General features: G+C 35.1%; 2 protein-coding genes across 2 annotated transcripts in view; one reads left to right on the top strand and one right to left on the bottom strand.

Annotated features, from left to right (window-relative positions):
* The window catches only part of LOC137020508 (uncharacterized), a 25,175-nt gene extending 17,163 nt beyond the window's left edge, over nucleotides 1-8,012 (bottom strand). The window contains exons 1-4 of the mRNA XM_067386175.1: nucleotides 7,868-8,012; nucleotides 2,301-3,565; nucleotides 1,347-1,454; nucleotides 959-1,153 (exon numbers count right to left, since the gene is read on the bottom strand). Of these exons, the coding sequence (XP_067242276.1) occupies nucleotides 959-1,153; nucleotides 1,347-1,454; nucleotides 2,301-3,510 (1,513 nt within the window). The 5' untranslated portion in view covers nucleotides 3,511-3,565; nucleotides 7,868-8,012. The remainder of the gene's footprint in view (nucleotides 1-958; nucleotides 1,154-1,346; nucleotides 1,455-2,300; nucleotides 3,566-7,867) is intronic.
* glud1a (glutamate dehydrogenase 1a) lies at nucleotides 7,181-21,550 on the top strand. Its single transcript, XM_067386172.1, has 13 exons — nucleotides 7,181-7,767; nucleotides 10,791-10,871; nucleotides 10,953-11,008; nucleotides 12,170-12,233; nucleotides 12,981-13,075; nucleotides 14,100-14,279; nucleotides 16,519-16,656; nucleotides 16,970-17,107; nucleotides 17,240-17,320; nucleotides 17,979-18,102; nucleotides 18,853-18,944; nucleotides 19,047-19,109; nucleotides 20,631-21,550. Exons 1-13 carry the CDS (start codon nucleotides 7,365-7,367, stop codon nucleotides 20,748-20,750), a joined length of 1,635 nt encoding a protein of 544 aa, XP_067242273.1. The 5' UTR covers nucleotides 7,181-7,364; the 3' UTR covers nucleotides 20,751-21,550.

Raw genomic sequence — 21,550 nt, 5'->3', positions numbered from 1 at the left:
TCCAGTTTCTCTGAATCTTTTGATGATGTTATGCAGTGTAGATAATGAGATTTGCAAAGCCTTTGCAATTTGATGTTGAGGAACATTGTTTTCCACAATCTTTTTATGCACTCTTTCAAAGATTAGAGCTTCTGGCCATCTTTACTTCTGAGAGACTCTGCCTCTCTAAGACATCCCTTTAATAGCTAATCATGTTACAGACCTGATATCAATTAACTTAATTAGTTGCTACTGTAGATGTACTCTCAGCTGAAACTTTTCAAAATTACTTGCTTTTTCAGCCATTTGTTGCCCCTGTGCCAACTTTTTTGAGACCTGTAGCAGGCATAAAATTTGAAATGAGCTCATCTAGTGGATAAAAGTGTAAAATTTCTCTGTTTAAACATTTGTTATGTCATCTATGTTCTATTGTGAATATAATATTGACTCACGTGATTTTATCACATGATCTTTTAGTTTTCATTTTATTCAAATTTAAAAATGTCCTAACATATCCGGAATTCAGGTTGTATGTCAATGTGACTGTAAAATAATAATAATGTTTATTATTACTAAATAAAAAATATTAAATGAAGAAATATTACTAAATAATAAAAAGCTATTATAATAATAAAAATATTCATAATAATTTATTATTATTATTATTATTATTATTAACAACAATATTAAAAATTATTTTACAGAGATATTAATTTTATGTCACAAATATGTTATCTAGTTGCCTTTGAGATTTGACTATGTGTGTGAAGTGAATGTTGTACAAGGCACATATAAATGAATTTATTTAATTTCTCTGGAATACCTTATTCTGAATGGTCAATCATGTCATCCAGTGGTCTGATATTTTCCTACATATCATACCATTCACACAGGTAATGGAAAATAGCGCTACTTTTTATGTTTCTCGTATCACACTGCTATATCATCTGAAACAATGGACTGCAATTCAGTTCCATACCTGTAATTAATCTCCTGTGTTTAACCCTAAGCAGAGCATGAACCAATGTGTCAGGACGTAATGCTACAAGGCGGACGAAGGGGATGGAGTTCAAATCCTGAGGCTTGTGAGGAGGCAGAGACAGCAGCAGGGGGCGCTTCTCACACAGATGAGTACACAGCATTCTCAATGTATGACAGTTCAAATTCTGTGGGGCTAGACAAGATCAGCATTACAAAAGCAGGGGACAATCATTACAGGCATTAACATAAGGTAAAAAAAACATATCTATATATATCTATATATACACACACACACACACACACACACACTTCAATATAACATCTATACCTTGAACTTGAACTTTCAATCTGGCAACAAACCTCAGTAGCAATTACGTTTCTATTACCTAGTGGAATACGGTCCCCCGTGACCTGTCCCAGATTTAGCAGCTTACTAGTGAAGGAGGACTGCAGGACAGTCTCAGCCTTCCACTTGTCTATGTGCACTGTCACATCTGCCAAACAAAAGACAGAAAGACAACTGTGGACATTTCATTAGACAGTACATCTAAGGAGGTTTTTTTTTCAGCCACACATCAATTTAGACCAGCTACATTTAAGATGATTCACTGTTGTTTTGTATATTTTGGTTAAATGAGCTGAGTTGATCCACGATTTGTTGGGCTGACAGGTCATTATTTCAGAGGATCATCCTGATATTCTTGTTTTTTCCCTTAGTGGTTCATTTCCCATGTTCACACCTATTCTATTGAAAAAAATTCCTTCAAATGCTTCTGACAAATACAGTTAACAATACTTCTACATTTTCATTTATGAAGTAACATACTGCACGGTAACACATTAAAATCATGCTTTTAAAAAGATGATGTGGTCTAAAATAATTCTGGATTCCAGAGTATATTGTATGTACTATACAGTATGTGGTCAGTAGACATTACAAAATGTCTTTACTGTAACTTTTGAGCAATGTAATGTATTTTTTTACAAATTAAAGTATTAATTTCTTTAAAAAAAATTTTGTAAAACAACTTACTGACCCCAAACTTTTGAACGGTAGTGTGCATATATATATATATATATATATATATATATATATATATATATATATATATATATATAGTGTGTAATGTTATATTACAAGAATATAAACATGGATTCTGAATTATTCTTGAAGATACTTATTTAGTTAGAGAATGCACAACATTTAACTTCAAAGATTGTGAATTAACATAAATTCCTGACTTTTCTGGATATTTGGCGCTTTTAACTCTGATTTTTGCCAGATGCACCATCAAAAGTGTTTATTTGTAGATCTAATGGGGAAATCTCAATAGTTTCACCTGTAATTAGCAGAATGTCTCCTGGATATACTGTCAGAGCCCAGAAAGCAGATGTCCGCCATAGAACCACCTTCATCTCCACGTCCGATTGGTCGGTGACAATCAGCGTTGCTAGAGGTACACTGCTACCAGCTGAAACTCCAGTTTTCACTTTGACCTCTTTTAGGTGGCATGGGTGCACCACAGCAACTAAGATGGCATATCGTACACCATGGGTCTTACACCCGGCCAGCAGGGTTGTAGGACCACAGAGGGGGGCGGCAGATCTTACCCTCTGCTCTGTTGTTTCTTTAGTTTTACTTACAGTCTGAGACAACTTCATCTTTTTAGAAGTAGTGGGACTAGGTGAAGCCTGTGCAGTTGTAGTCGGTGAGTCAATATTAAGCCCAAGTTCCTCTTGAACCACAGGTTTTTCAGCTATAGCATTGCCCTGAGAGCAGAGGATGCCGTCAGATGTTATTTCCAGAATCACCCCTCTCTCCTGCTGTCTTTGGCTTAGACTGTCATTATGCCACTCTCCTGAGCTTTGCAAGGTTCCTCCTAAGCCCCTCTCTTCAGGGCTGACCACAGGACTGTACAATTCTGGAGAACCAATGGAGGCCGAGTCCATTTGTTTGCGTGGGGTATGTGGAGAGCCAAGAAGAAAATCTTCAAGAAAGCCAGAAGTTGGACACCGGGCTACTCTACTTCGAAGAAGCAAGGCTTGGGACTTTGTCCATGTACTCAGATACTCAGTCTCTGTGGAAACAGGCGATGTTGGCCTTACATCTCTGCTCTGTTCATTTAAACTAGTCTGAGGACAGGAGAAACAACTATCTAGGTATTCTGTCACCAATACAGGACACAACTCTTCTACTTCACTGGACTCTTCCTTTGATTGAGAGCACTTGCAGCCCGATGGAGTACTGTTATCCTGGGATGTTTCCGTTTTGTCCGCTATACTCTCGGGTATTCTCTCAGAGGTACCAGCAGACTCCGGTCTACCACTGGTCACTGCACCACACTCATCTGTTTGGACCTCTCTGACAGTGTCCTTGGGAATCAATCTGCCTTGACTCCAAGTGAGGTCCACTGTCTTCCAGTGCTGGACTTCTCTCTCCTGTACCTCTAAAGCAAGGGCTTGGGGACATGGGGCACCCAAAAACACATGAATCTTTGGTTTGTTTGCCATTTTGCTGTCCTTATGTTGCACTGATAATGGCACAGTCATAAGATTTATTTCGCCAGGTCTTTTATCATATTTATGGGTGGATTAAAATGGTAACCTGTAGGAAAACAGAAATGCATACTGTAAGTTAAACCCTCTAGACAAAAGCCCAAATAAATTTGAAAGGGATAGTTTAGTAAAAAATAAAATTCTGTCATCATTTACTCACATAAGACAAAAGATATTTTCCAGTATGTTTCAATTGTTACTGTAAATGATGACAGAATTTTTGGGAGGACCCATGTTGTTATTGTTAAGTAAAAATAAAAATATCAAAAATCGTTTTCATTCATTGAAATAAAGCTGAAAAATAAGTATAAGATGATAAAAATGTAAACATAAAAAACTTAAAAGATAATGACATATGTTGCCTTGGCAACTCACTGAATTACATATTTTTAATTTGAAGTACTAAAATTGAAATAAAAATAAAGTAAAAAACAAACAAAAACAAAACAAAAAAACCCCACAAAAATTACAAAAGCACATAACAAAATTACCAAAACAAACGTTAAACCTAAAAGTAAAATATACACTGAAAACACAAAAATAAAAATATGAATAAATATTAATAGTATATAATAATACTAAAATAACACTGATTATACCTTTAAATATTATCAACAAACCAAATACATCTATACAGTTGAAAAAGCTAAAATACACTGTAAAACCTCCACAGCTGCTGGGAATAACAAAGCATTTTAATGTGTCTGTGCAAGTGTGCATTCCTGGATCAGTTGTTTTCACTTAGCAAAAGAAGAAAAACAGCAGTTTAACGAGTGACTCTCCAGAACTTCACCAACCAGATGATGGGTGTAGGCACCACGTGAACCAATAACAGAGCGTCTTTCAAACTACAGTGTAATTTATTGCAGGCAGAATTTGTAGCCTGGGATGGAGGTATGAAGGGGTGGTACTGACAAGAAGAAAGAGGACTGAGAACAGACAGATTTTCATGCTTCAGCTGATTCACACATTTTAAAAAAAAAAAGTAAGATAGTAAGAAAAAAAAATGTTTTTTTCTTACTGTCATGTACAGTAATCCATTGCTGCGGTCCACTTCCAGTAGCGTGTTTACCTACCACGCAAAGTACGCAATTGCGTCCCCCATGGGCTTGGGGGACGGCCCCGCTGGCTTGGGGGACTATCCCCCCCCCAACTGTTTTTTAAATCTATATTTACCATTAATAACCAGCATATTTAGAGCATTTCAAAATAAACAATGGGGAAAATTATTTGTAGATGGCAAGGAGAGGCAACTCAAACTTTGAAATTACTTGTTAAATTTTTCTGCTAATGATAAGGGTGTTTTGATTATTATGCATGTTGTTTGTTTGTTTCTAATAGATACTTATTTTAAGTAAAATATAAAATGGTCCAGACTTCAATAGGTAAACTTTGAACCCCTATACAGTATCTTTCTGTCACATGGCCTTCTGCCATAATGTAAAAGTAATAATGGCCTGATAAAACATCTGAATATTTTTTTCTTTACATCTTTTTTTTTTTTCCAATTCTCAGACACTGCCTTGCCCCCGAGGGCCCAATATACCCCTCTTTGGTGACTAATTTGACTCTTTGGGATTTTTTTTTTTTTTTTACAAAGTACTACTTCTGCCCAGATGGAAATTTATAACTATTACAAAAAATTGTCCAGACCTCCACTCGGAAGGAAATATAGAGCTGATCTCCAGAACAGGATGTATTTCCGGCAGGAACAAATTATAGCTGACACAAAGAAGACATGACAAAACTAACCATGTCACTGTAACCCCAGGTGAAATATAAATACATATGATTTTGTCACCTTGTAGTGACAAAGGAACAATAAAGATACAAATAATGCCTTATTTGAGGTTTATCTGTTTGTGTGCAGAGAGAGAAAGAGAAAGAGAGAGACAGAGAGAGAGAGCGCACAAAACACAGGGTCATTGCCCTTGATTATCCTTGCATGTGCCATTCCTACACAAAATATTGCATTTAATAAACAAACTACACTGAACAAATGCTAATACTAGGTTACAGATAGGAAGCAAACACTACAACTGATTTATGAGACTGAAGATAAGAAGCTGCTCTATCATGGTCTGGAAAAGACCAATAACCCTGACACTAACTAATCATTGTCAGCAGGGCTTCAGTTGACCTCTCATGACCTCGGCTGCACAAGAAAAAGCCAGTTTGGATAAGTAAAAACAGAATAACCTTGTGCCCTTTATCAGAGAAATAACCAGCCTTAAAGGGATAGTTCACCCAAAAATGAAAATTCTGTCATCATTTACTCACCTTGAAGTAGTTCCAAACCTGTATGAATTTCTTTGTTCTGCTGTATACAAAGGAAGATATTTGGGAAAAAATAAATAAATAAATAAATAAATCTGTTTGGTTCTGTTTGGTTCCAGACATTCTTCCAAATATCTTCCCATATTCAGCAGAACAAAAACATTCATACAGGTTTGGAACAATTTGAGGATGATTAAATGATGACTTGATGATTTTCATTATTGGGTGAACTATCCCTTTAACTACTGTTAGTGTTTAAGTTAAGGACAATTACAGCGAATTTGGGCTCTAGTGAATTGGGAAACCGTTGTAGTCCCCATATAGCAACTTACAAATTCACATTTAAGGTATGACCACGCACAGTTTGTGTTGTAAATCAAAACGTGAAAGTGAAATAATGTTAATCACACCATATTTAAAAAAAAAAAAAAGAAAACAGGAAATTCCAGTGATCATGACTTAGTTACATTAATCCAGTTTTTTAAAGACATCACACTCTGTTTTAATGGCATATTTTAATGTACAGTAAGTGAATAGTGCTTTACATTCATTGCAAAAAAAAAAAATATATATTTTTATATATATATATTAAATATATAAATATGCCATTATCAAAAAATATAGGGTACCAAAAAAGGCAGTACCATAAAATATAATTTTATATGCTTTCACTATTTCTTAAATCCCTCCAAATTCTAGCTGTACTATTCTAGATAATAATAATAATAAGTTTTATTTATATAGCACCTGTCCAGTGTTCAAAGATGCTTTACAGTGCACAAGCAATAAAAAAAGGATAACAGCAATAGGGTAAACAATGATGACAAACAATAGAGTAGTTTAGAGAATGTCTGAAACTCTGTATAGTTATTGCCTCCTTTAGATGAATCACTTGTTGTATTCCATATTTGGAATGAATAAATAAATTAATGTAAATGTACCAAAGTACAGTGATCATATCAGATGGTAGTGCCATGCTATTTTGAGATATAACTAGTGCATATATAATTCCGTAATATTATATAATATATGATATTACTTATATATATCTTAGCCTACATATTAAAAAAACATTTCCGCCCACAAATATATATTAATTAAAATTATATATATATATATATATATATATATATATATATATATATATATATATATATATATATATATTTTTTTTTTTTTTTTTTTTTTTTTTTTTTTGAGCGAGATTATTATTATTATAGATTATATGCGTATGTATACGTTCAGGCAACACATTTGGACAGCAGCAACTTTAATACTTTTAACATACTTTTTGTAATACTTTTTCCCTAGGTTGCAAACACTTGTTCAAAGCATGTTTGCTTATGGTTCCTGCTCTCTGAGCGCCTCCCAGCTTGAGGTGGAGACCCACGGCACGCCTGTCTGACTGTTAAAACAACTCGCAAACTGTATTCAAGCTGACACTTTATTTAGTGTAGCAGAAAAGGAGACGTCGTGGTGTCCGTTTATTCACCCCGACCCACTCTTTGACACTGTCTGTCTTAGTTTTTTCCCTTTATAGATATTGTTAGTTAATTTGTTAGTTCAAAGTCATGTATAGGTATCTGGGGGAGCTCGTCACACGCGCAGCCGCCAGCAGCTCGCTGGCCTCGGGATGCGTCGATTCCGCTCTGCCCGCTTCGGCGACTCTAATGCGGGTCCGCCGTTACAGCGAAGCCGTAGGAGAGAAAGACGATGACCCCAACTTCTTTAGGATGGTCGAGGGTTTCTTCGACCGCGGAGCTTCTATCGTGGAGGACAAACTCGTGCACGATCTCAAGACGAGAGAAACGCCCGAGCAGAAGAGGCACAGAGTCCGAGGGATCCTCAAGATCATCAAGCCCTGCAACCATGTCCTGTCCGTGTCATTCCCCATCAAGAGAGACAACGGGGAGTGGGAGATGATCGAGGGCTACAGAGCTCAACACAGCCAGCACAGGACTCCGTGTAAAGGAGGTAAGTTAAGTTTAAATTCATGAATTCATTAGACCGGGAATAATAGGAAGCAGTCGCGTTCTCGAGAGTAAACATGCAAGCTAAAACACATAGCACTTACCTGTAGCATCATTTTCTTAAGTTTTGCATCTTGATGACTTAGTTCTGAGTGTCTGCAAGACATTTATTTACAAGCTTCGTCTCTGTATTTTGACAGACAGGTGGTGATAAATGATAGGCCTTGCGTGCCAGGAACTTGGAAAAGATCCTGCGTTTTAGTTGCGCAGCAGCGACACTCTGCGACTATTCGTGTGCAAGCGTTTATTGTACGAATTTTCAAACACCACAATAAAAACATTATGGAATGTACTGTAACTGGTAATAAACTGTTTCTATTTATGTGCTATATTCGAATAAACTGGTTTTATTGATTATCTTTCTGGTTCAGGCTTGTTAGCTTGTCTAAGGTGTTCAATAGGTGGTGTAAGATGGTCACTAGCCTGTGCCCATCTTAGAACAGACAGAAATAAATACCATGTTCCAAATCATCCTTTGACCACCTTAAGCTGGTAGAACCAGTGGGTGGCTCATTTGTTTCAGCACAAGATGGGTTTTCCAACAGGTTTAACAGTATCTATAAATACCTTAAAGGGTTAGTTCACCCAAAAATGAAAATTCTGTCATTTATTACTTACCCTCATGCCGTTCCAAACCCGTAAGACCTTCGTTCATCTTCGGAACACAAATTAAGATATTTTAGTTGAAATCTGATGGCTCCGTGAGGCCTCCATAGGGAGCCATGACACTTCCTCTCTCAAGATCCATAAAGGTACTAAAAACATATTTAAATCAGTTCATGTGAGTAGAGTGGTTCAATATTAATATTATAAAGCAACGAGAATATTTTAGTGCGCCAAAAAAAACAAAGTAACGACTTATTTAGTGATGGCCGATTTCAAAACACTGCTTCAGGAAGATTCGGAGCATAAATGAATCAGTGTATCGAATTTGCTGTTCGGAGCACAAAAGTCACATGATTTCAGCCGTTGGCAGTTTGATACGCGATCTGTATCATGATTCGATACACTGATTCATTTGCTCCGAAGCTTGAAGCAGTGTTTTGAAATCGGTAATAAATGACAAAATTTTCATTTTTGGGTGAACTAACCCTTTTATACACATTGCATTTTATATTTTATAATATATAGGAGAATGGAATTGGAAAGGCTTTTAAACAAATGTATAAAGAAATATGTCCTGCATTTCTTCACCATTTTAGGTCTTCGTTTGTAAAGTATTGTAGCGGGAATGCTGCCTGTCCTGTTCCTGTGTTTATTTTATAGGGTAGTTCTGCTTCTTTATCTTGTTTTTTATATCATATAGATTACAGTTTTATCTTTGCAGAGATATTTGTGTACTTTTTAGAAGTTGTGAACTCATTCATTATCAATGGAATGTGTTTGTGTAAGAGACATTTATATGAAGCTTGACCTATCCTGGAGTTGTTTGTAAGAGCATTACATTTTGCTTTGTCAGGACTGACTGCGCAATGCTTTATTTAGGAAGGGAGGTGGAAGAACCGAGGGCAGTTCAATCTCTCAGCAGTTTCCTTGAGTGGAAGCTCCATCCTTTCAGCTTTTTTAAACTATTTAGTTTAAATATCATCACCTTAAACAGTAGAATGAACAAATAAGACAACTTGCATCACATTTCCTTTAACCACCATTTTAAGTAGTCTAAATTGCACATGATTCAGGCTGAACTGATCAACAAAGTTTTGGAAGAAATCTTCTAATGTTCACTGCTTGATCTTGTATTGAGTAGAATCAGTGGGAGCTTTTAGTAAGACAGTGAGTGAATTGATGGCGAGACTTTAAACTGTTGAGTTTGTAAATTAGCTTAGTGCTTTAGTCAGTGGTTTTACCTTGAAGTCAGGCAACATGTTAACCAGACAAAACATCTTATGTTTTGCAACTTTGTGTCAGGACGTCTCTGATTAAGGTAATGTGTAAAAGCCTCCATAACCAGTTCACATGGAGGAGGAGGTCAAAATTGGTCTTTTTACAGCCATAAAAAAAAGTTAATGGCTGTAATTTGTCATGTACTGTTTTCTACAGTATTGGCTTTTATGCGGGCATAAGGAAACTATTTAAATAATAATATGCTCAGCAATTTTATACTTTTATTTGGTAAAATAAGTAAGCAGATTAAGCAAAACGTGGTTATAATAGGTAAGAGAATGCAGACTTTGGACCCCCTGAATTTGTACAGTAGAAATTCACAGTATGCATACAAAAGTGCCAATGCAGCTGTCTTTTTAAAGTTTCCTTACGCAGTCACCAATAAACTCTGCAGAGAGACTTGTTTAAAGCTGCACTTTTATCTTTATTTGATGCTAACAGTAATTTGAGATGAATTACTAGCTCCTCATCCATGAAATCAAGAAACTTTCCAGTGCCATCCTAGCAGAACTTTTGAGGATGATTGAAAACAAAGATGTTTTGGGAAGTCACTTTGGCTTTAACCACACCCATTTTGGTCCCTGCCTAGATTTTCTTCCCTCATAGTTTGCTGGAGAGAGTGAGTCATCAAAGTGGTTGGTTTGCTGCCTGTCCTGCTACACAAAATTTCCCCTCTTTAGAACTGTAGACCTTTTTTTTTTTTTGCACATGGCAGTTAAACTATTGGAATGTTCCAGGCCTCCTACTTCAAACATCATACTGTCCAGTTCATTGATGCTATTTTAACTGACAAGCAAGGGCCACCTTTACAGTGGGCACATTTTTGGCAGCTTTTATTCAGTTATTCAGTCAAGAGCTTTTAGCCATCCTAAAAAAAGGCTTGAATTATATAACACATTATCAAAGTGTTGTAGTCTGTGTTTCCTTTAGCTTTAATCAATAGAGAATTTCCTGTGTTGGCATCAAACACATTAAAATGGGCTATAATCCTTGTGATTTATTTTGATCCTTGATTTCACTGATCTACAGATGTTATTTGCATAGACCTAAAGTGTGATGAAGACTCAACTTCTGTTTCTCCAGGTATCCGTTATAGCACAGAGGTGTCAGTCGATGAGGTGAAAGCCCTCGCCTCACTAATGACATACAAATGTGCAGTTGTGGGTAAGTTCTGTGCTCTAATTTGTTTGGTTGTCGTTGTTAGTATGAACACATAATCATCCACACAAACTATGCTCTCAACAGATGTGCCTTTTGGAGGAGCTAAAGCTGGAGTGAAAATTAACCCAAAGAATTACTCTGTGAGTGTTTTCATGTTCCCTGTGTAATTATGATTTCATAATTAAATAATTTTCAGAATTAATTACACTCTAATTTTAAATATTCCTGAAAATAAATGAACAGCTATGTTTATATTTTATTTGTATTTATTAATTTTTTGTTGCAGTGTTTTTGAAGAGCTAGAACATAATTTCCAGTGCAGCTGCATTTGTCTATGCTATTTTTTATTAAAGATTTCTTGACTCTCAGAGAGAAATCCTACCAGGTTTAATGCCTGTGCTGTTAAAGGGATAGTTCACCTAAAAATTATTCCATGATTTACTCACCCTCAAGCCATCCTAGGTGTGTATGACTATCTTCTTTCAGACAAACACAATCAGAGATATATTTAAAAATATTCTAGCTCTACCAAGCTTTATAATGGTAGTGAACCGGGGGCCTGTTTTGAATCTCCCCAAAAATGCACCCATCCATCAAAAATATAATTCATATGGCTCCAGGAGGTTAATAAAGGCCTTCTGAAGCGAAGCGACTGTCCTTTGTTTGTTTGTTTGTTTGTATTTTATCATTGGTGAATTAAACATGCCGTATTTAGTTTAGCATTCAGATCACAGACTCCCTGTATAAACTGGAGCAATGAATGCTCAAGCAATACTTTCTTAAAGTATACAGACTTTAAATTTATTTTTTTTAAACAATTTTTGATCAAGTGTTGTTCTCTAGATGTTGCATAGGTCATACAAGATTGACTTAATGCATTTTTGCTTAAAGGCGAAGCCCCACTCTATGTATGCAAGTTTATACATTTCTATTAAACATATTTTTTTGGACTGTCCCACATATAATGCAAGTAGACAACGTTTTTATGCAGTAAGCTCACTTAAGGACATGTTTAGGGAGTTTTTTACTTGAAAAGGCATTGAATTTTTATCATATGTTAATGTAAAATATTTTGTATAATATTAACTGCAATGTTTTTTTTCTTTTTGTTTGGTTTTTAATTTTATTGTATTTATGCAACTCTTGTATTTTTTGTAACTCTTTTTTTTTTTTTGCCATGAAGATAGCCTCAGATGCTGACATGGCATATTAATACTACTACTATTCCAAATGTATACTTCCATATTATTAAACACATTATAGTCACTGATGTTCCTCAATTTTTTTCTTTCCTTACACAGGACACAGAACTGGAGAAGATCACAAGAAGGTTTACCATTGAATTGGCTAAAAAGGGCTTCATTGGTGAGTTTTGAGCAGGCACTCACTCAATCTGCTCCCGGTTAAGCAAAAAGCTCAGCAGAATTGGAATGCATTCATGTGCAAAAGTCTACACATCCCTCATTTCTTGTGCATGTTTATTAAATATTTTGCCTAATATTATTTGTCCACCTATAAAAATGAATAGTCTTCTGTTTAACACATTGTATTCATTTGGTAGAATTCTGCAGAATTTCCCCAAGTATCAGTGTTGCAAATGCAAAACAAGTCAGCAGAATCTGTCAGGGCCTACTAGTCACAATGTAGTGCATATTACTGAAAAAAAAGTGTTTTATTTATTTATTTATTTTTTATAGTGAACAGTAGTTTATCAATATTTGTTGTTTTCTAATGACATCTGATAAGCATATTTTACTATTTGGACTAGAATGAGACCGGAACTCTATTGCAGATTAGACACAATCGCACTCAGGAACAATAGTCAGGTAATACATCAGATAGCACAGATTAACAGTTAAGTGACTATTGGCACCACTTCTACATTACAGGTAAGTATAACCTGTAACCTGAAACACTATATAAACTGTATTCATATTACATGTGTTTAAAGAGCTTGTAATAGAGCCAACATTCCTTAGGTAGTTGATTTTTTTTATTTATTTATTTTTTTATGCTGGCTTCTCACATTCCTCTCTAACAACACTGTACATTCTCTCAAAAAACTGCACAGATACTTAAGATAGATACAGTCATTTCTGTTTCCTGCATTAGGGCCTGGCATTGATGTCCCCGCCCCAGATATGAGCACAGGAGAAAGGGAAATGTCCTGGATTGCTGACACGTATGCTAACACAATGGGCCATCATGTAAGTTGAATGTGATTAGTGTTTGTGTAATACGCAACTGGTTTGCTTTAGCAAAATCTATAAGGAAACATTTTTATTGGTGTGTTTGGCATGCTGCCATATTATTACCTCATATGCCTATGGACATAATTTATATATTATTTTTGCACTTACATGTTGTAAATGTACTAACAAGCAGCGATATTTTGGTGCTGATAGATTTGTTTCATATATACGTCACTGGAATAAAGTGCCCCATTTCAGCAGGATAAGAATGTATTTGTAGCATAGCATATGGCAAAACTTCATAAAGCATTTGAGTTTATCTCTGTAGTAGCACTGTTATTTATTTTTCTCTTTGCATTTGTGTGTAGCTGACTGTAAACAAGATATTTAGACTGTCATAAAAATGTTTTTTTTTGTTTTTGTTTTTTTTTTTCCCTCCACAAAAACACATTTTATAGCATAATATCGTAGATAAATGTATGCTAAATGCTGTAAATAAGTGCATACATGTATGTTTAAGATAATTGTATGCATACATTACCTTGATATGGTGCAGTGATTTCTATTACACATTTTCACATATTGTAGTCATGTTGAAAAATCACACAGGATATCTGTAAGAACTTAAAACAATCGCTATGCTGGTGAATCAGTGCCTAGAGCCTTTACTGTCCCTGACAAAGAGCGTGGTGTTTATGAGACCATGAGAACAAAGCGCTCCTGTGTTTTTCCACCCTCTAATGACAGACTCTTTCAATACAGTCTGTCCTCCCATGGCAGTCATTTGCTTTGTCTTGGTAGCCGTGACGTTCTGTTCCTTTTGTGAGCTGCCCGGTAGCTAGATAAATGAAAGGACGTGAGAGATATACTGAGACATCAACAGATTGTTATACCATGTACTCATATCTCTCATGACAAGCTAACACAGAGGTCTCATAATTTGCTTTAGATTATTATGTTTGAATGCAAACAACATTCTTCTAATGCTTAGAAGGGCTCTATGTATTTATAATTCTTCTGTATCATTCTTCTTTATCAGGATATCAATGCTCATGCCTGTGTTACCGGTAAGCCCATCAGCCAGGGTGGAATCCACGGTCGTATATCTGCCACTGGTCGTGGAGTCTTCCATGGCATTGAAAACTTTGTCAATGAGGCTGCTTACATGAGCCAGCTGGGACTGACTCCTGGGTTTGGAGACAAGACGTTTGTCATTCAGGTTTGTACATGTCAGTAACACATAAACCACATGTCAAGTTTATGATATTACGATTTGATTTTCTTATTTTTTGATTTAAACGTAGTTTTTAGTCATATCAAATCAGTTGGCTGAAGAATTACTCTCTTTATGCAACTTTAAATATGTTTTTGATTTAGGATGTTTATCTAAAAGAGAAAAGTGCATTCTGTATATTCTGCTATCATGGTGCTGCTTACAGGCACATTGTACATTACCTCATGACTCTATGCCAGCACTTAGTGTACGCTGACATGGATCATTCTGACTTTGCTTATCTAAGGACTTTAAATATTCAGTGTGTGCTTTTAGACACCCAATCAATATTCGTAAGGAATGATTAAAAGAGTGTGAAACCTTCAAATGTTACACTTCCTATGTATCTGATTGAAAACACTCTAATTTTATGGGAGCACTTTACAATAAGGTTTCATTTAACATTAGTTAACTACATGAACATGAACTATCAATTAACAATACTTATACAACATGTATTAATCTTTATTAATCTCAACATTTGCATTTTAAGATCAAAAGTTGTATTTGTCAACATTAGTTAATCCACTGTGAACTGACATAAACATGAACATTTTTATTAAATTAACATTAAAAAAAGATTAATAAATGCTGTAAAAATATATTGCTCATTGTTAGTTCATGTTAGTTAATGCATTAACTAATGTTAACAAATGAGACCTTATTGTAAAGTGTTACTAATTTTACTGTTTTTTTTTGTGAGACTTTTTTGTAATGTGAGAAATTAAAGGTGCTGAAGAACATGTTTTCAAAAGATGTAATATAAGTCTTAAGTGTCCCCTGAATGTGTCTGTGAAGTTTCAGCTCAAAATACCCCATAGTTTTTTTTAACTGCCTATCATTATAAATGTGCCGATGCAGGGTATGCAGCCCCTTTAAATCTCGTGCTCCACGCCCCAAGAGCTCACGCTTGCCTTAAACAGCATAAACAAAGTTCACACAGCTAATATAACCCTCAAAACGGATCTTTACAAAGTGTCCGTCATGCAGCATGTCTGCATGACGTAAGTATAGTATTTATTTGGATGTTTACATTTGATTCTGAATGAGTTTGATAGTGCTCCGTGGCTAAAGCTAACATTAAACACTGTTGGAGAGATTTATAAAGAATGAAGTTGTGTTTATGAATTATACTGCAAGTGTTTAAAAAATGAAAATAACAACAGTCTTGTCTCCATGAATACAGTAAGAAACAATGGTAACTTTAACCACATTTAACAGTACATTAGCAACGAAACATTCAGAAAGACAATTCACAAATATCACTAAAAATATCATGATATCATGGATCATGTCAGTTATTATTGCTCCATCTGCCATTTTTCGCTATTGTTCTTGCTTACTTACCTAGTCTGATGATTCAGCTGTGCACAGATCCAGACGTTACTGGCTGCCCTTGTCTAATGCCTTGAACATGAGCTGGCATATGTAAATATTGGGTCATACATATTAATGATCCTGACTGTTACGTAACAGTCGGTGTTATGTTGAGATTCGCCTGTTCTTCAGAGGTCTTTTAAACAAATGAGATTTATATAAGAAGGAGGAAACAATGGTGTCTCACTGTAGACTCACTGTATGTCATTTCCATGTAATGAACTCTTGTTATTCAACTATGCCGAGGTAAATTCAATTTTTGCAGGGCACCTTTAAAATATTGTAAATATAATTATAAATATAATTTAAATTAAAATGGACAGGATGTTTTTTTTTTTTTTTAAAGATTCTAATATTGCTCATTCTTCACCAAGAACATGATTTAACTCATTCATCTGGTACAGTATAAATGTAAAATATGTCTACATACAAAAAAGTCATTTTATTCACCAGTATCTTTTGTCTACCACATACTGTAAATTGAATTGTGGTAAAATTCCATAAGATCAGAAATGAAAATATAGTGAGTTTATGATTAAACTATTTGTTAATAGGTTAATAAAATGAAACTTAATTCATTCTCTAAAAGTAATTTGCATTATCTTTAACTTCTGAAATAAATGTATTTCGTTTTAAGGATGTTTAGACATTTTCACTGTAGCACACAAGACTGAAATGCTGGCTGTTTAGCAGTGTATTCAGATCTTTAGTTATGTTCTTGCACTAAATTCATCAGCATTACACATCACCTTCAGCTCAGCTGCCAGTTTGAATAATATTTAATGCAGTCTCCAAATTTCTGTGGTAGGGTTTTGGTAATGTGGGCCTGCACTCCATGCGTTACCTGCACCGTTACGGAGCAAAGTGTGTGGGTGTTGGAGAGCTGGACGGAAGCATCTGGAACCCTAACGGCATCGATCCCAAAGAGCTGGAAGACTATAAGCTGGTGAGTGTGAATCGCTTATTTCCTTTGCAGCACAGCCGGTGGCAGGACACACAAACTGGGTGGGTAGCTAGGGGGGTCCCCCTCTGTTAAAATCGGTAAATGCACAAATTAGATCTGAGGGGGCAATGCCCTATTTTACCCTATTTTACCCTTTTGTGGCACCAGGCCTGCTTTATAGTAACATTCTGGTTGAACCTTAATGCATTGTAAAAATATTCACTGTAAGGCAGCCACCTTGTGGTCGTTTAGCAGTACTACATGTAGGATGTGCAACTCTATAATCTGAGTGTATTAATATAAATATTTTTTTCAGGCCAATGGAACCATTGTTGGCTTCCCCAAGGCCACACCATATGAAGGCAGTATCTTGGAAGCTCAGTGTGATATCCTGATCCCTGCTGCAAGTGAAAAACAGCTTACAAAGAAAAATGCCAACAATATCAAAGCCAAGGTCAGAGGTCAAGAGCCAACATATATGAGTCATACATATGAGTTTTTGATTGTGTTATGCTACTCCAGAGAATCTACAATAAGAATATAAAAAAAAATTAAGACTTCAGAGTAACACTTCTTATTTTCACAGATCATTGCTGAAGGAGCCAACGGTCCCACTACACCTGAGGCAGACAAGATATTCCTAGAGAGGAATATCATGGTGATCCCTGTACGTTTTCCAGTCCCAAATGTTCTTTTAATATTAAATCTAAATATAAAGATTTTTTATACATATTTGATTTGCTGTAGTGGTGCAAGTGATGTCCGGAGGGGATGATTTTATATGTTTTATATTATGTTATATATTTTAAATATGAAAGAAAAACAAAACACTAAACTTGGGTAAGGTATTTGTCTGACAAAATTATTTAACAGAATTATTTTACTATTAAAAAAAAAAAAAAAATCATAGAAAAACAAAAAACTCACAGGAAAAAGCATCCACTGACTACCCCATAATCAGTTGTTAATATTTTATTGGTTTTCTCTTGTTTTTGCATGTTCACAATTTATTTGTTTGACAGCCTGGTCAAAAAATTATGTCTGCACAATTTGGCATGTTTCATTGTTATAACAAATATAACACTTGACCCCAAGCACAACTATGTAATATGGTTACAAATGTTTTATAATATTTAATAAGGTTGAAGATTTCGTAGGCTGGCCTCCCAGACATCAGCCATTACATAGTATATGCATATATAAAACTTTATTTACCTTATTTATAGACGTTTTATATATATTTTTTGATACAGGTATAGCATTTGATGCTAATATGCCACTAAAACTAAATAAATACATGCATAAATATTCATATGCATAAATAGGACATGTACCTGAATGCTGGAGGTGTGACGGTCTCCTACTTTGAGTGGCTGAAGAACCTTAACCACGTCAGTTATGGCAGACTGACCTTCAAGTACGAAAGGGACTCAAACTACCATCTCCTTAGTAAGTCAAAAATATGTTTCCCGGGAAATGTGATGTTTAGTCATGCAGTAAAACAGCAATGCTTCTGTACATAGAGTGGAGTGTTTGCTGATAGAAATCTAGCATGAATGCGATAATTGTTTGCAAATCAGTTACCGGTCTTAGTGATGATCAGTTAATTTAGTTCTCTGGAAGGGCTTGTTTTCCATTGTCTAATTGCTCTAAACAAGATTATTTTGGAGGTGCACATGTGGTATTTTTGTTCACTTTGTTTATTCTGCTCCCACAAGCAAATACAGTGGCACTGATGCCCCCTTGAGAGGATCTGGGCACGTAAACACACAGAAAACACAAACACGTCCTCTGTCCCGCCTTTCATCTGACTGGCCTAAAATGACCTCCAATTTACTGCTAGTCACATGGTACAGACGGATAGAACACAGAGGGAGACAGAAACGGGAAGACACAGACGAATACTACTGTCACTGTCTGTCCATAAATCCTCCATTTTCTCATGCAAATTATGACATCTCACTGTCATATGAAAAATCTGTCGAATGGTGTGATTTTAGTGTATACATATACTGATGCCATCACCATATTTTATTGCACCCTTTATGAAATATTTAACTTAATCAATCACAGATTTGGATCTCAGAGAAGCAGTAACAGAGAATAAGGATTTTGTTTTGGGAAACGCAACATTTGACCATTACTATCCATGTGTCAGTTTGCTCATTCCTAATGGGGATCTAATGTGTATTTTGGCAGTGTCTGTCCAGGAAAGTCTGGAAAGGAAGTTTGGGAAACATGGTGGAGCCATACCTATTGTTCCCACATCTGAATTTCAAGACAGGATTGCTGTAAGTATAAATGCAAAAGCTCTTGTCACATAATTTGTCTTTCTTAACCATTTTAAATAAGACTACTAGACCTTTTATAAACTTGTTTTGCTCATCTGCTAGGGAGCTTCCGAAAAGGACATTGTGCATTCTGGTTTGGCTTACACAATGGAGCGATCTGCCAGAGTAAGTTTATATACATATATCATAATCTATTTAATTTATTTATTTATAGATTATATCAAAATGGTCTCACTTTAGATTAGGGTCCAATTCTCACTATTAACTGTAACACTTTACAAAATGGTTCATTAGTTAACGTGAAGTAATAATGAACTGCACTTATACAGCATTTATTAATCTGTTACTGTTATTTCAACATTTACTAATACATTATTAAAATCTTGTTAACATTAGTTAATGCACTGTGAACTAACATGAACAAACAATGAACATCTGTATTTTCATTAACTACTGTTAATGAAGATTAGTAAATACAGTAACAAATGTATTGCTCATGGTTAGTTCATGATAGTTAAAACATTAACTAATGTTTAACTAATGAACCTTATTGTAAAGTGTTACCAATTAAGGGATGTAGAATATGGTCATGCAGAATAAGGCATTAATATGTTCTTTATAATTACTAATAAACATTTTTAATTATTAATATTATTATTCTTTCTCCAAGAAAACTATATGTAGTTATTATGTGTTATTTTATTTTTATTATTTTTAAGTCGAATAATAAATGTAGCATTCCACTACACTGGCCAGTCAAAGTAAGATGTTCTCCCATTAATCTCTAAATTATTAATGACAATGCCTCATTAATCAGTTGTTAACATCGCTGATTATGGTTGCGTTAGATGGTATCTAACATTTCCACATGTAAGTTTAATGTTATACTGCATAAATGCCCCTCCAGCACAATCCTTTCTGTCTTTGAACATGGAAACAAACAGATACTCTTACTTGTTACTCACCTAGCAACGGCTTTTGTGTAAGACTGGAATCTGGTAACCAGAGAACAGCATCTGTTCATTCATGTTCTATTGTTGCTGTCAGTCTTTTGTTTGTGAATTGGAAATGAGATCGAGCCCATTAAATGGATTCCTATATCATTCACCACACCCAGTTTGTGATTTATTGAAAGCATTAGTTATAGGATTTGCTCAGTATTTATTTACTAAGTTTTTCCACCCCCCCAAGTTCTCTTATTCAGACTGTAACTTCTCTTATTCTGACTGTAATGTTGCTAAGCTAACAGCACAATACTCTGTAAATAGCACACACACAGTTATTGGTTAAATAGTTTTTTAGACTGTTTAATAAAGCTATTTTATTTTTTCTTTTCTGTATTAAATAGAATATGTTCATTTATAATCAACATTTCGATATCCATCTTGTATTTATTTTTTTACTGTGCTCATCACATTGTATTCTTATATTGGCTTCTCCATAAAGGATACATGCGATGATGCCCTCAAAAATTAGGTATTGTTCAAGGCAGCATTATTATGATGCCTTTTAAAAAAATATTTACTATGAGAGTACATATATAATGCCTTAAAATGCTGTCTCTGGAGGCAGCCTTCTAGTCTGTCTGTGTTTAGGCTAGTTTGATGTATTAAGAACCTGCATTATGTAAAATGCTGCTTCGGAAATGATCAGATTGTTCACATATTTCATCTTTCGTCCTTTTAGCAAATCATGCGCACAGCTAACAGGTATAACCTTGGGCTGGATCTGAGGACAGCTGCCTATGTCAACGCCATTGAGAAAGTCTTCAAAGTGTACCATGAGGCTGGCCTTACCTTCACATAGACGGTTGTATTATTCACCTGACTCTGTATATCTAAGTCTGCACAGACCTGAGTCACTTAACCCCACAGCTCCTCACGTTTACATTTTATACATCAAAATATGTCATATCATATATGCATGTGGTTACCAATGTGCAACTTTAGAAGCTTCTATTCTTGTCTAGTTCATCATCCTTTCAAATATTCATGGCTTTTAGAAAAGCCTTTAAGCCAAAGTCCCTTTAATTCACTCTCTTTGTCACATTTCAGAGCATAGTGGGAATGTCTTGCCAGGAAACACCAAAAATCAATAACAATGTAACTTATTTTAGAGCTACAGTATTTCAAAGCTTTGTAGTTTCTTCAGGCCATGTGTTAATGAAGAAGTTACTAAAAACATTAAGCCTTATAGTTACAGCCGTAAACTTGAACACTGTTGTTTTATAATACTAGTTTCTTGAATTTCTTGTTGGTTACTTTTTTTCCCCTCACCCATTTTGACAAAATTATGGTCAATTGGGAAAGGAATGCAGGATGAATCTCAGGCTTTTTATATGTTACCAAAATATTGAACATAAATATCTGGTTTTGCTGCTCTTTAGAAGTCTTCTTCACTAATAACCCAATGCCTTCCTTTAAAAAAAACCTTATTGGTAAATGTGTTTAATTTCTTAACTATATGCAAATGGTAGGGCATATATTTGGTAGAAAATGTTTATTTTCGTCATCATATTAGCATTTATTATGAATTAGCCTTTGGAGAAAAAAAAAGACTTTGTATTGCCTTTTTAAATTGTCTAAATTTAATAAAATGTAAATGAA

The sequence above is a fragment of the Chanodichthys erythropterus genome, chromosome 5, assembly GCF_024489055.1.
Source record: "Chanodichthys erythropterus isolate Z2021 chromosome 5, ASM2448905v1, whole genome shotgun sequence".
In the NCBI taxonomy this organism is placed as follows: Eukaryota; Metazoa; Chordata; class Actinopteri; order Cypriniformes; family Xenocyprididae; genus Chanodichthys; species Chanodichthys erythropterus.
This window is presented reverse-complemented; position numbering and strand designations above follow the sequence as displayed.